At 35.8% G+C, this 13,407-nt stretch overlaps 1 protein-coding gene across 3 annotated transcripts in view; it reads right to left on the reverse strand.

The window, feature by feature from the left end:
• Positions 1-8,246: 8,246 nt before the first annotated feature.
• LOC124605375 (E3 ubiquitin-protein ligase ZNRF2) overlaps positions 8,247-13,407 on the reverse strand; it is a 683,705-nt gene continuing 678,544 nt past the window's right edge. For 2 of the 3 annotated variants that reach the window (XM_047137010.1, XM_047137007.1), the window contains 2 exons: positions 13,139-13,244; positions 8,247-10,150 (listed from right to left, as the gene is read on the reverse strand). In XM_047137010.1, coding sequence (XP_046992966.1) covers positions 10,093-10,150; positions 13,139-13,244 — 164 coding nt within the window. In that variant the 3' untranslated portion in view covers positions 8,247-10,092. The remainder of the gene's footprint in view (positions 10,151-13,138; positions 13,245-13,407) is intronic. The other variant, XM_047137008.1, reaches the window with a different exon arrangement.

Here is a 13,407-nt window from a genome sequence, read left to right on the forward strand (position 1 = left end):
GTTTCCCTGAATTCTGAAGACAAGAACTTGCCTTCCAACACATCCTAACACCCTCCTGGGCTATTGCTTTCATTTCATCTTCATTCTCTACCCTCCACTCTTTATCTTTTTACCATCTCTTTTCCTTCTCATTTTCACCTTCATTATTCGTTCCTCTTCCTCTTCCCCTTTAACCCATCTTTACTCTTCACTCTGCCCTATCATGTCTGGAAAGAAGCTGACACAACCTATTACTGTCTTTGCTTCCTCCTCCATCTTTGTCTACCACTGTCCTCATAACAATTGGGTTCCTCTCATCCTTGGGTCTAAGTAGCCTGCCCCTCCTTTTAACCTGCCCCAACTTATCTTTCTCTCCTCCCCCAAAAAGGATCTACCTGTCATAGCACATTTAAACAGAATGTGCATTTTGTATATATATTCTTAGGTGGGTTAAATTTGTCTACCGAAAGCCAATGATAATATTGCCTAAAAATGTGATCTATTAAAGATTGTGCCAGTTATGTAAAAAGGACTCCTTTCAGATGGATCCTTTTAAGCTATAATTTACTTATCAGGCATCCAAAGTATGTTTATAGTGGGCTCTGTTATGACTTTTGCAGCCACAATTGTAAGAAGGAAAAATAAGAAGATAGTTTAGAGAGCAAATATTTGGCATTCTATCTGCTTTGTGTAGTGTAAATGGCGGCAGAACATACTGTTCATCAAGAACAACATGTTTCATTCCTTCCTTACAGGCCGATCAAAGTCGTTCGTGTGACAAAATTATTTAGGTAGTTAGTACGCAGGGAATTTTCCATTGGGTCTGCACCGAATTGACATATGTACAGAACTGAAGGTGTCGCTTATGCTTTGGTGTTGTGGCTTGTCGCTGTCTTGAAAATCGAGGAGCGGACAGGCAGACGACAATGTCAACACCCTGTAAACAGCTGAAGAGATGAAAACATTATTCTGTTCTAAGATTCTATTTGGAGATGTTAGTCTGGTCTATGAATTAATGAAAGATCTGTTCACCGAATGTCGTTACTGTTACATACAAATACAGAAAAGTTATTTAAAAAATGGTCATGTCATTTCGTAGCATGGAGTTCTGTTACAGCCCTCTGCAGAAGGTGAAGAAGTTAAGCCGGACAGGTCAGGGTCACTGCATCAAGAACCTTAAAGAAAGGCAATCGTGCAAACATAATTGAGCTAAAAATTATCGTGAAATTATCAGGGTGACAGATCATTTGTAAATTACACATACACACTGTATGTGCTAAATGTGTGTACTGTTCAATCTAATGGTTGGGGATAAGATGTATGATGCAAGAACACTGTGTAATCTCTAGAGTGTATTGTTTACATAGTATTATAATATAAATATAATGAATGAGACTAGTAATTTTTTCCAATAAATTGTGAAGCATTGAAAATAGTGGTTATTCCACATCCAATTGCAGTGTTCTTAATAGACCCTAAAATGGGACAAGAGAAAGGATTGATATTGTACAGAAATTTTATATCCCCAGGAGAATTTGCACCCTTTGCAAACTCAACAGTGTGATATCCATCAGTAGCAACAGTTAATTGCTTCGTAGCTTTATATTTATTTTTATGAAGCAATTTCTTCATCATCAATTAGCCATTACCTTCAAATGATCTCCATCTCTTACTGTCTATCATAAGAAGAAACATGAGAGTAGTGAGAAATGTGTCATATGAGAGCCAAGCATACAGTACATATATTATTAAGTAACAATTATAAACAACATGGCTGTTCAAGCACACAAAAACTATGAACATAATAATTTTTTGTGCTTTTGAACGATTTGTACACATGATTTGTGCTTTTTCTTTCCTAGGGTTTTGTTTATCTTCTATAGTGGAGATTAGGTAATTTTAGTTATTCACTGCATATTGTTAAGATGAAATATTTTGCATTATTACACACATACATACATACACACATCTGACAGTGGTGAAATACTGTGACTGACCCAACTTTTATAGACTTTGCTTTGGTACAGTAAGTAGACGATTCTTTTTACTGTGGTTTAAAGAACATGTTAGCAATGTCAATAGAGTGAAGGGTAGAGAAAGGGAAACTATTCGCTACGGCAGTAGGGCTGGTGACATGCTAACATGTAAGCGAACAGGAAATAGTGCAGTAAGCGAACTATATTGCCACCTCTGTGGTACATGGAATTAGTGTTTTAAGTTTTAGGAGAGTGCAGATGACTTGTTCAACAGATGAGAAGTGAAAGTAATCTACAGAACACTGCTGTAATAGAGTGCTAGTGCATAAAGGATTTCTGTAAGTGTAAGAAAACTGTGATAGTTTTATACCACATCTTTCAACATAAAGCAGAAGGATTAAAGAGCCACTAAGTAAACGTCTTGTATTTTATAATTATTAAAAAAGATGGAATAGAGATTAACAACAAACATAGAAGTGTGCTCAAGAGAAAGTGGGAAATTACTTTATAACATATACAGCAAAAAAGTGGAAGGATAAGTTGAGAGAAGCCTCTTTGTTACATAGTTTGAAAGCATTGTGAGAAGTATAGGTAAAGGAGTACAAAAGTAGAAGTCAGGAAAAGTTGATAAGCCGTGGAGCAACTTCATCATTGGAAGATATACAGTTAAGGGTCAGAAGCTTTGCACAAAGCTAAAATTTTTTAAGATGGGTTGGACCCAAGTTTATGTAGGTATGGGAGACAGGAAGGATAGGCAAACACAGGGAAAGGATGATCTAATCCTTGATCAGGTGAATCCATAGAAGGAATGACATGAACCATTTTTATGGAAGTATAAAGAAAGGGACACTCACATCACAAAGACAATAATGTATGTACATAGTGTCTCTCTGGGGGATAAGATGTAAGAGCAGCTATTACAGAGGTAAGAGCTGTGAAGTGACTGTTAATCACACTAATGAAGTGTTCTCCAACATAGTCAGGATTATTAGACATACCTGAACAATGAAGATTCTTGGAATTTTCACTTCCGTACACGTTTGACTTCACGTCACCAAGATGCAGCAACAATTGAGAGTCTCCACCTCCTGTGGAGAGGTCGCTTATGCTTTGGTGTTGCCCCTTGGCGTTGACTTGGAAATCAAGTAGCAGTTTGAGCAGACAATAATGTCAATCCCCAGTAAACAGTTGAAGAGATACAATGTAAAACATCATTATATTCTAAGAGTCTATTCGGAGATATTAGTCTGATCTATGAATTAATGAAATATCTGCTCACTCAACGTTGTAAAAGTGTTAAACACAAGTAACAAAACAAAGAAGAGTTATTTAAAAAGTGGTCATGTCATTTCCTAGCTTTCAGTTCTGTTACAGCCTGGTACAGATGGCGAAAAAGTTAAGTAACACCGATCAGACTCACTGCATAACAGGTCCATTACATCAGGAAACTTAAAGAAAGGTGAGCATATGAACATAATTAAAGTAAAAATTATCACGAAATCATCAGGATGACAGATCATTTGTGAGAGTAATACACCAGATGGCTTAGTCCAGCAACAGAAGATGGATTTTACATGCCAGAACTTACATAGGCATGAAAACACTCAAAATAAATTCAGTACTGAGGACATTCATGTTTGTAAACAATTTTTCCCACAAATCTTCAGATCCAATGGAAATCATTAACAACATGACATTGACAATAGCATCATTAATGGAAACACAAAAAGAACTTTAAAGGCACATCAATGAAGTAGAAATAAACCCTTAAAGAATAAAATACGAAGTTTACAAAGATTTCAAGGCAGAATAAATAAGAAATCTGGAATAACATGGACAGAAGAAAGAACAGAGGAGAAAGTGGAGTGCTGGAAAAATAGGCAAAAATGAAGAAAGAGGAGGAATTTAAGTAATGTGATCCTTGTTGGTCATCACGAAGATAAAAAACCTATCATGTGGTACTAAGCTTGCTGCATCTACTCTTAAATCACTGGCATGAAAATAGTATACTACTGCTGTAGAAAGAAATGCATCAAAGGTGTTAATAGAGTCATTCTCATTCATATATGTAACAAATTAATTTCAGGACTCCACATCTACTGAAATTGCACACCAGCTAGAAATACTGATAATTAAATGTTTACATTACTGCATAAATTAATGAAAACCAATAAGCAGGAAATAAGATCTGGTCCGAATGATAAAGTTATTAGACACTGATCACCTGCACTAATTCTGTGAGACTGGGGAAGTAAATTGGTCATGAAGTCTTTAACAAACCATTTTGAGATTTGCCTTAAGCAGTTTAGAAGAGGCACGAAAAATCTAAGCTTAAATCACCAACCAGTGATTTGAGCCCCGCTTCATCTACACAAATCCAATCTCTACAGTACTACCTCAGACCTTCTAAAACATTATTTAAAATGAACTTTGAAAAGGCATTTCTAAATGTGCCCAACATCAATATTAATGTATAACAAAAACAAATGGATAACAGGTATCAGGAAGTCCTCCCAAACCTCTAAGTATCTTAGCTTTATGAAAAAGAGTTATAGTAAGACAGAATTCTTAAATTCCTATCAGATGCAAAAAGATTTATGGGAAGCTTCTGACTGCTGCAAAAAACTTATTTAATGATGAAGTAATATAAAATACAGAGAATAAAAGCAAAGCAGTCCTGGAAGTCAGCAAACAGGAAAAGGGGAAAGACAAACAAAGGCACAAAACATACTGATAAAAGATGAGGATAAAGCAATAAATAATCGACATCACCCAACAAACTATTTGAATGAGTGATTTTCAAATACTGATGAGGAATTCACCAAAAATTCTTAAAAACAGGTGGGACACCTGTAAATACATTGCTGTTAGTGAAAACTAGAACCATCACAACACTGAGAGTGAATGGCTGAAATCACTCCAAAATCTGAGGATGTGTAGAATAGTTGAACAATAATAAATAATTAAAATTGTACAGAGACAATGTGCACATAGGCCAAGCAGCACCCTCTTTTGTATGAGCTAACACAACAGTGTTACGTGTTCAGTTGGTGAAGGACGTTAAGCAAAGTGGAAACACAACCAAGTGTTCAATGTGCCTCCTTGACGTTGAAGGGCACAATATCAGCATTTGAGCGAGTTCAAAAAGGGCAAGAAGGCTGGACTCCAGGGAAGTGTTTACCATACTGTAACACTGCAACTCATATAAGGGATGCTGCTTTGACAGTGGTGTGTGTGTGTGTGTGTGTGTGTGTGTGTGTGTGCGCGCGCGCGAGCGCGCGTGTGGGCACAGGCGTGCGCGCGTGCACAACCAGTTGACAGAAGAGGGCCATACACAGTGATAAACGAGTACTGGACCTAACAAAGTGACCACACAGCAAGAGCATCGACATATTGTCCACATGACCGTAACCGACACAACAGCTTTGTCTACATTTTTAGCATGACATTGAAGTAGTGCAACACGTAAAATAAGTTTGCATCAACAGACTGACACCATCTTCTGAGGGATGGACTGGTGGCCATTGTAACAACTTCCATTGCCCAGAAACCACCAATGCTTCAGACTACTATGGGAATGTCAGTTGCATGCAGAGTTGCTAAATGTAGTATTTTCAGAGGAGTCCCACTTCAACTAAACCTACAGTGATGGCTGCATACTCATTAGATGTTACTGTGGTGAATGAAATCAGACAGACTGCACTGTAGATAGGCATAATTGACATAAGCCAAATGTGACATTTTGGGACACCACTGGCTACAACAAGTGATCTCACCTTCTACGTATTGATGGTAATATGAACAGCAACAGCTACATCAGGGAGGTTTTTGAGACCAAGTCACTGCCCATCCTGCAGGCAGCTCTACATTCCATATTTCAACAGGACAATGCCTGGTCACATGTGGCAAGGAATGGACACCCTTTCTTTTAAGAATTACAAGTAACACTGCTTCTCCAGCCTGCACTGTCACTTGACATGTCATTCTTCGAACATGTCTCAGATATGGCCTGTCGGCAACTTGTTCATTCAGTGCTACTGGGAAAACAATTACAACCTGTGTACAGTGTGTTCCACAGCAACATATCCAGACCTTCTTTGATTATGTGCTGCAACATCTACAGGCTTTGATTGTAGCATACACTGCCTTCATTCTATGCTGAATTCCACAGTCAAAGTGCATGTACTGTTCTGTAATTCTTATGATTTGTAAATTGTCACATCCCTTACCATGGAATAAATTTCATAGCAATCATGTATCTCCTTCTTTGTGTTGCAACTTTCATAAACAGTAGTGTAATTATGTGCACAGTACAGTGAAGTTACTACCAACAACAGAGCATGAAGTCAGTAAACTGTACAAAACCTAAAAAACCAAATGTCAGTAGGATGAGATAATGTACCAATGTGTGTGCTGAAGCAATGTATACAGAGTATACAAGCTCCTTTCACAAATGAGTCATTTATATCAGGGAGATTTCCAGAGTATTTAAAACAGGCAAGAGCCGTGCACACGTTAAAGAAAGGTAACGCAGAAGACAGAAAATACCAGCCCAATTCCCTGCTGTCATTGTTCTCAAAAATAATAGAATTGATTATAAAAAACAGATTAATGAATAACTTGAGTAAATACAACCAACTATGGGAATTACAGTTTGGTTTCAAAAGTAGTAGAAGTAGAGAATCATAAATAGTAGAATTCACAGAAGTGATACTTAATGCTCCTGACAAAGATGAATGTGACACAAGACATATTTACAGATCTTTCTATATCTTTTGCAACTGTTGACCATAAGATTCTACTAAATAAATGAGAATCATTAAGAATGAGAGATGCAGCTAATGTCTAGTTCTGATCATACATAGTGAATAGGGTACAAGAGCAGAAATAATATATGATCAGAGTTTTTATAGTGCTTTAATACGTGTACTTACCAATGTTTTAAGTCTCATTGCCTCATATCCAACATTTCCTTGTCACACTCCTACCATCCCTCTTTTAGGATTGTACATGGACTGTACCATATTTTAACTGGCTTGTAGTAACCAACATGATGTTTGGCACAGTAAGTTAATTCAGACCATTGGGAATCAATTAATCCCAAACAACTTAAATAATCTAAAAATTAAACTCTCACTTGGCATTTAAATTGGAATTTCTGACATAATATTTTGCAGCTAAAGTGTAGGTTGACATTGCAATTTAGGGGAACTTTCATCAGTTTTTACATGTTCTAATTAAAAGTGTTGAGAGCTGTTACCTCCAAATGCGAGTACTGCCTAATATATCTGTATTTTTGTAGTTTCATGATTTTTTTCTTAAATATGATTATCTAAAATGAACAGTCTACACTTACAACCCTTATGGACTGACTTAAACATAGGCAACTCCAAAATCCTGTCAATTTTCTGCTATTAAACATCTTTCCTGTACCATTTCTTGCTTTCATACAAACACATGAATCATATCTGGCAGTAATAAAAGAACAATTAAGCAATTACATGAAGTTTGTTTTCTCACCTCATCAAAGTAAGAACAACTGTGGGAGAGTGTTACACACAGACAGAAGACTCCTCATAGTAATGACCTAGCCGCTACCGCAATATTGTAGTTCACATTCAGGACAACTACATCTTGAGGAGGTGTAATGAACACTTTGTGTGAAAATTTTACAATGTCTAGTAGGAGAGAGTGAGTAAGCCATCCGAGAAAACACTGCACCTCTTATGATTTCAAAACATAATTTAATGACGTCTTATTTCTCTTCAAATAACAGTTGTCTCTCTCTTCATTTGCCTATTCAGCCAATATCTTCCAAATTACTTGGCACATTTATGAAGAAAGAAACCAATAAATGGTCAATCTTTCAAAAATAGCTGAATCAGAAACACAGTTTCTTATTAAAAAGTAACTCAAGAAGTCACTCCCCACACATCCAATGTCATGCATTATCAAGCATGACACATCTAGCAGTACACATAAATGTCAGTTGACTAAACTAGTCACACAATTATTTGCCATCTTACAATCCATCTTACAATCAATCAATCTTACCTTCCTTCTATCGCACTACTTTAACAATCTGTAAGAATGGTCTCAGTTTTTGTAATGATATACAAACCGTGGATCACTCAGAAACGGCTCACAATAGACAAGCTGAAAAAAGGTTCAGTTTTAGACTTGAATGAGTTGTTGCTTTTGAGAAGCACCAAACTGTTATCAATGTATACAAGGTTTTGATTCCAGTGTTTTACAGGATTTGACTGGAAAAATATACACAAACACACAGGATGTTGTTGTATATTATAATTGATTTTGGCTAAAATAACAATACAGAAGTTTCATCATCATAATATTGGTTATTTACATGTCTAATTACTGCATCACAAGGAATATATTTCCACACAAATTTGAGTTTTACACCTTCAAGTGTAGCACCAAGGCATCTTTCCGAAATAGTGGCAGCACAGTGCAGCCTGGTAAAATCAAGCCTTTATAATGGAATCACAGTTAGATTTTATTACCACCTCTTCTCACTCTTCACATAGTATGTGAAAAGCACAGACTGCTGTCTCTCTTCAGATTCACTTTTTTTAAATAAATCATTCTTAAACCACTTCAGTGTTTCAGCTGTAAGAATTAATCACAATGTTGTCATGTTTTACTGGAGTTTGTTCCACAATGCATCTTTATCTTACTATCACAATGTCATAAAAAGCATAAAACAATTTCCCATAGCACACATATTCAACATTGTTTTAGAACTTAAATCGTAAAAGCAAATAGCACTTATAAGCTAGCAACAATCATATAATTTTCACATAAAAATTAAACTGCTAAGATAATTTCAGGATTTTTGTTACACTGTAGCTGATTTCAATAATTATATACGATAGGAACAAAATTGAAAGAAATGGCACAACATGTTATAAGGTACTCTTATAGTCACTCCCACTGTAAGCTTGCAGCAAACTGATAAAACTTTCTAGCAACAGTACAATTTGACTTAAGCATCATCAAAACAGTGTGTGTTTATAGGGTTAAACCAACTGTTAGAAACTGCTTACGAATACAATTTCCACACTCATTAATAAAAAGTAAGGATTTACAAATCTAATATCTTTTTAAAAAGTTTCTAAGCAATAAAAATTTTGGATGCAAACAGTTTTAAACTTTAGCACTGTTTAATCAACATCTTTGGTTTCACTTATTTCCATTCACAACAATAAATTACTTAAGCTGTCACTCAAAAATACTCCTGAGTAGCATGTTTGCTCTATATAGTTTTTTTATGAAAGTATCAAAAATATTAAAGCCTACCAGACTTTTAGGGAGTTCCCTGCTTCTAACACAGTTACTTGTATGTGCCCGTAATCCTTAGTCTAAGTCTTTTCAATTATACTTCAAAACATATTACAAGTATTATACGCTCTTACAGCAAAGACAAGTGGTCATTGCAGTGAGTGATGTTAAACACAAGAACTCGAAGGACTAAACATTCGGCTTTTGTTTCAGCATGTAAATACAGTTATGTTAATCAAATACTCAAACATATGTCTAATATGTCACAGTAAATACGGTACAATGCCTTAAAACTGTATGTTATACCAAAAAAGGCAAAGCAAGCAATGTGTTCTGTATGAGAAATATATATATAAAATATGAAGCAATATCCATGAACAGAACACGTAATTAAATTCTTGCCCTTTCCCATTCTATTTCAATGAGGTTTCAAACAACCTCTCTTAACTGTTGTTAGTGACTGACAAGAATGCTGGCAAAGCACAGTAGCTTCTCTTTCCCTAAAAAAATCTTTCAACACATCACAATATGAGTCATCCATCCCCCTCACAAAACCATATCTCTCTCTCTCTCTCTCTCTCTCTCTCTCTCTCTGTTGTTCTTATTTGGGTAGATAATTAAAACAGATACAGAGGGCAGGATTCTAAAAATGTGAATCCAGATCACAAACTCAACAACTATATTTTTCAAACTGCCTAACTATCCTCCCAATGTTACTGCATTTGTTACGGTGTGAAAACTGTAATTCCTATTTGAATGTATGTAACAGTTTTAAAACAATCACTTCACCATGAGGTAATACCTCAACAGTTCGGGAAGAGGCGGCTGACAGAGGCTAATCACCAGGGTGTTCTGGACACGAACGGTTCACTTCAAACCACCTGTCAATGCAGCTGTAACAAAATTTTTTCCAATAAATGTAGATCCACAACTAACTTCAATTTACAGCAACAAATAATAAGAAATGAAACAACCTTTAGCTTGGCACTACACTGTAACACTCATTTAAAATCAAACACTTAGTAAAGGCACTGTAAAATGATTACTAAAAAGATATTACATTCAGTTACACAGATGAAATGAGAAGGACCCTTCCCCACACTTTACAACATTGTTCGATCTTAATATCCCCGTCCCCACAAACACCATTCTTCATTATGGAATTACCTCACAATGTAAACTAAGAAATATGAAAAAACTGAAGGAATATTTTACTTTTTGTGTGTCACTGAGTATCATCTGCTCTATTAATTTTTAACAGCTGCCCTCCCCCCATTACTCCCTCACACAAAAAAAGGGGCGGGGCAAGTATGGCACTAATAACACATACTAAAAGCCAATGATTATAAAAGGAATCAATACATCATGTGTAATGAGTAGGAAATTATATGAAAGGGTTAGGGCAATTGAAGAGGTAGGAAGATATACTTTGTTTTATTGTTAAAAGTGATTAAAGAATAAAATCCGAGACTTATATAGTGTATGAAAATAATAGCTGAGATGATAAAATTAATTCTGAATGGGGAATAGTAAAGATATAAATCAATAAATAAACTGAAGAATGTGGAGATTTTGTTTTTAAAGATAACAACTAAATGGCATTATACAATACTCTGGAACCCAAACAATAATAACCCCATCACTGAAATAGTTCAGAAAGCTGGTGTGACAATTCAAGGAATAATCCAGTACAACATATGCATGAAGCAAAACCATGATTACTGCATGCTGTACCAAAGACATTAAGAATGTAATTCACTTACACAATAGTAAAAATCCTCACAGAGCTGATAATAAATAAAATAAATTGCTAAAACCCCATTCTTCAGATATATATAAGGAACTCAGTTACATATGCAATACACCATTATCACAGGGTATATTTCCTGACAGGCTGTAATGTGGCACTGTCAGACCACTTTAGAAGAAAAAGTTACGTACACAAGAACAATAACACACCTACCTCAAAGTAAAATACTAAGTCAGTTTCAATTTAAGTTTTAAAAGCATCTCTCCACAGAAGATGCCATTTTTTGGTCCACAAATCAGATTATACAAAATTTAAATTAGAAATACTTTTTCCCCCCGCTGTGACATGCCAGAAGCATGCAATTGTGAGGTCACCATTTTCTCCAACAGAAAGTGTAATATTATGGTATTCAAGATCTTGTTGGTAATCAATTTTTATTACATCTAAGTAGATAACAAACCCAGAGAGAGAGTATACAAAAAGTATCTTCATATAGGGGAACAATCACTGTAGGTGTATCACAGAAACTGGTGTCAAGTGGTCACTCATTCTTAGAATACATAAACAACATGCCATCAAATATAGAAGAAGCTGTAATAGTTCTTTGCTGATGGCAAGGTGCTATAATCATGTTTAATAAAAAAAATTCCAACACTGACACTTCCTGGCAGATTAATACCGCATGCTGGACTGAGACTCGAACTCAGGACCTTTGCCTTTCACAGGCAAGTGCACTGGTGACTCAGCTACCCAAGTACAACTCATGACCCAACCTCACAGCTTTCCTTCTGCCAGTACCTCCTCTCCTACCATCCAAACTTCACACAAGTCATTCTGCGAAACCTGAAGTGCTAGCACTTCTGAAAGAAAGGATTTAGTGGATACATGGCTTAGACAGCAGCTTGTGGGATGTTCGAGATTTCCACTCTGCAGCAGTGTGTGCACTGATATGAAACTTCCTGGCAGATTAGGACTGTGTGCCAGATCAAGACTTGAACTCTTGTCCATAATGCTTCCCTTTAGAGGAAAACAACCTGAATCATTTCATGCAACAGCATCAGAGTTACAGATGCTAGCTTGTGTATTAAAAGACAACTGAAAACAACGTTAATAGTAACAGTTGCTTATACAATGAAGTGCAATACTTGTGTTGTTGCTAATAATTGTAGAATACAAGTAAGATAGATGGTAAGATCTTGTGGCAACACATCTAAATAGCAACATGTGGACTGCTGGACTTATGGACCCACTGGATGGATCAACCACCAATGCCCTTACTCAATAAGACACTGCAAAGAGGTTTACAAAATAACTGGGATGTTGGCACACAGAGAGTGATTAGCAGATGCACCTCACCATCTCTCCCCCCACCCCCAAAAAAACATTGATCACAAAAATTTCATTTACCATCAAAACTGGAAATGACAAACTTAAGTTCACCACCACAATGCTAGAGTGGATTTGCAATATCGCTACAGAGAAAGGTGTACAACAGTAAGCTGGAATTTTGTAGGGCTCAATATGTTTTTACAGATGCCTTACAGGATGACATATCAGAGCCATAAGAGTGGTCTACATCATGTTACTTAGAAAGATGAATATTATGTTAATTCTATAATTTTCAATGAGTAACATGCTCCTAAAATAGCATGAATGTCTCAGATTTATTTTATGAGCATAACATGGTGTCATAAGAGCAATGATGTACATGAAATAATTCACTACTAAAAATCATCCATAAAGTAAGTTATAATGCACCTAGTATATTTACAGATATGACTTGTTCCTACATCAAAATCACAAGTGTCACTAATGTATCCATTATATGATACTTCCGTTTCAGATACTTAAAAATGGCCTAAGGCCAAAATTGTACAATTGTACATATAATAAGGAGAATGGCAGCTGACGGCATCAAGAAATCTTTCAAAACAGAATGTTAATTGTTTGAGAATACATCTCACAGACAAGTAACTGGCCATTCTGTAAACTATCATACCTAACCAAGTAATTATTTTACCTTTTTTTTCAGAAACTGAATTTCAGCATATATCTTCTATTCAACTATGCCTTATGAAGTCTTATCAAATCATTATCAAAAAGCTGTACATTTGTGAGAAAATTTACTTGCCTTTTGTGATATATACAGAGACAAGGCAGTCTAGCAATGATATCTCCTTGCTGTAGATCCTCCAGGCATATGACACATTCTCCTTTGTCATCTGCCAGAACATCTTCTGCAAAAACACAGTTAAACAAAATTGTCAATAGTTTTTAGTAAAAAAATTATGGTTAAAACAAAAGCAAAAGGAAAGTGTTTCAGTATGTGAAAATTACTATTATTTTAAGAAATGAAATAAGCTTTCTTTCTCTTGAATTCTCTTGAGCGAATATTAATTT

This window comes from Schistocerca americana, chromosome 3 (genome assembly GCF_021461395.2).
Source record: "Schistocerca americana isolate TAMUIC-IGC-003095 chromosome 3, iqSchAmer2.1, whole genome shotgun sequence".
NCBI lineage: Eukaryota > Metazoa > Arthropoda > Insecta > Orthoptera > Acrididae > Schistocerca > Schistocerca americana.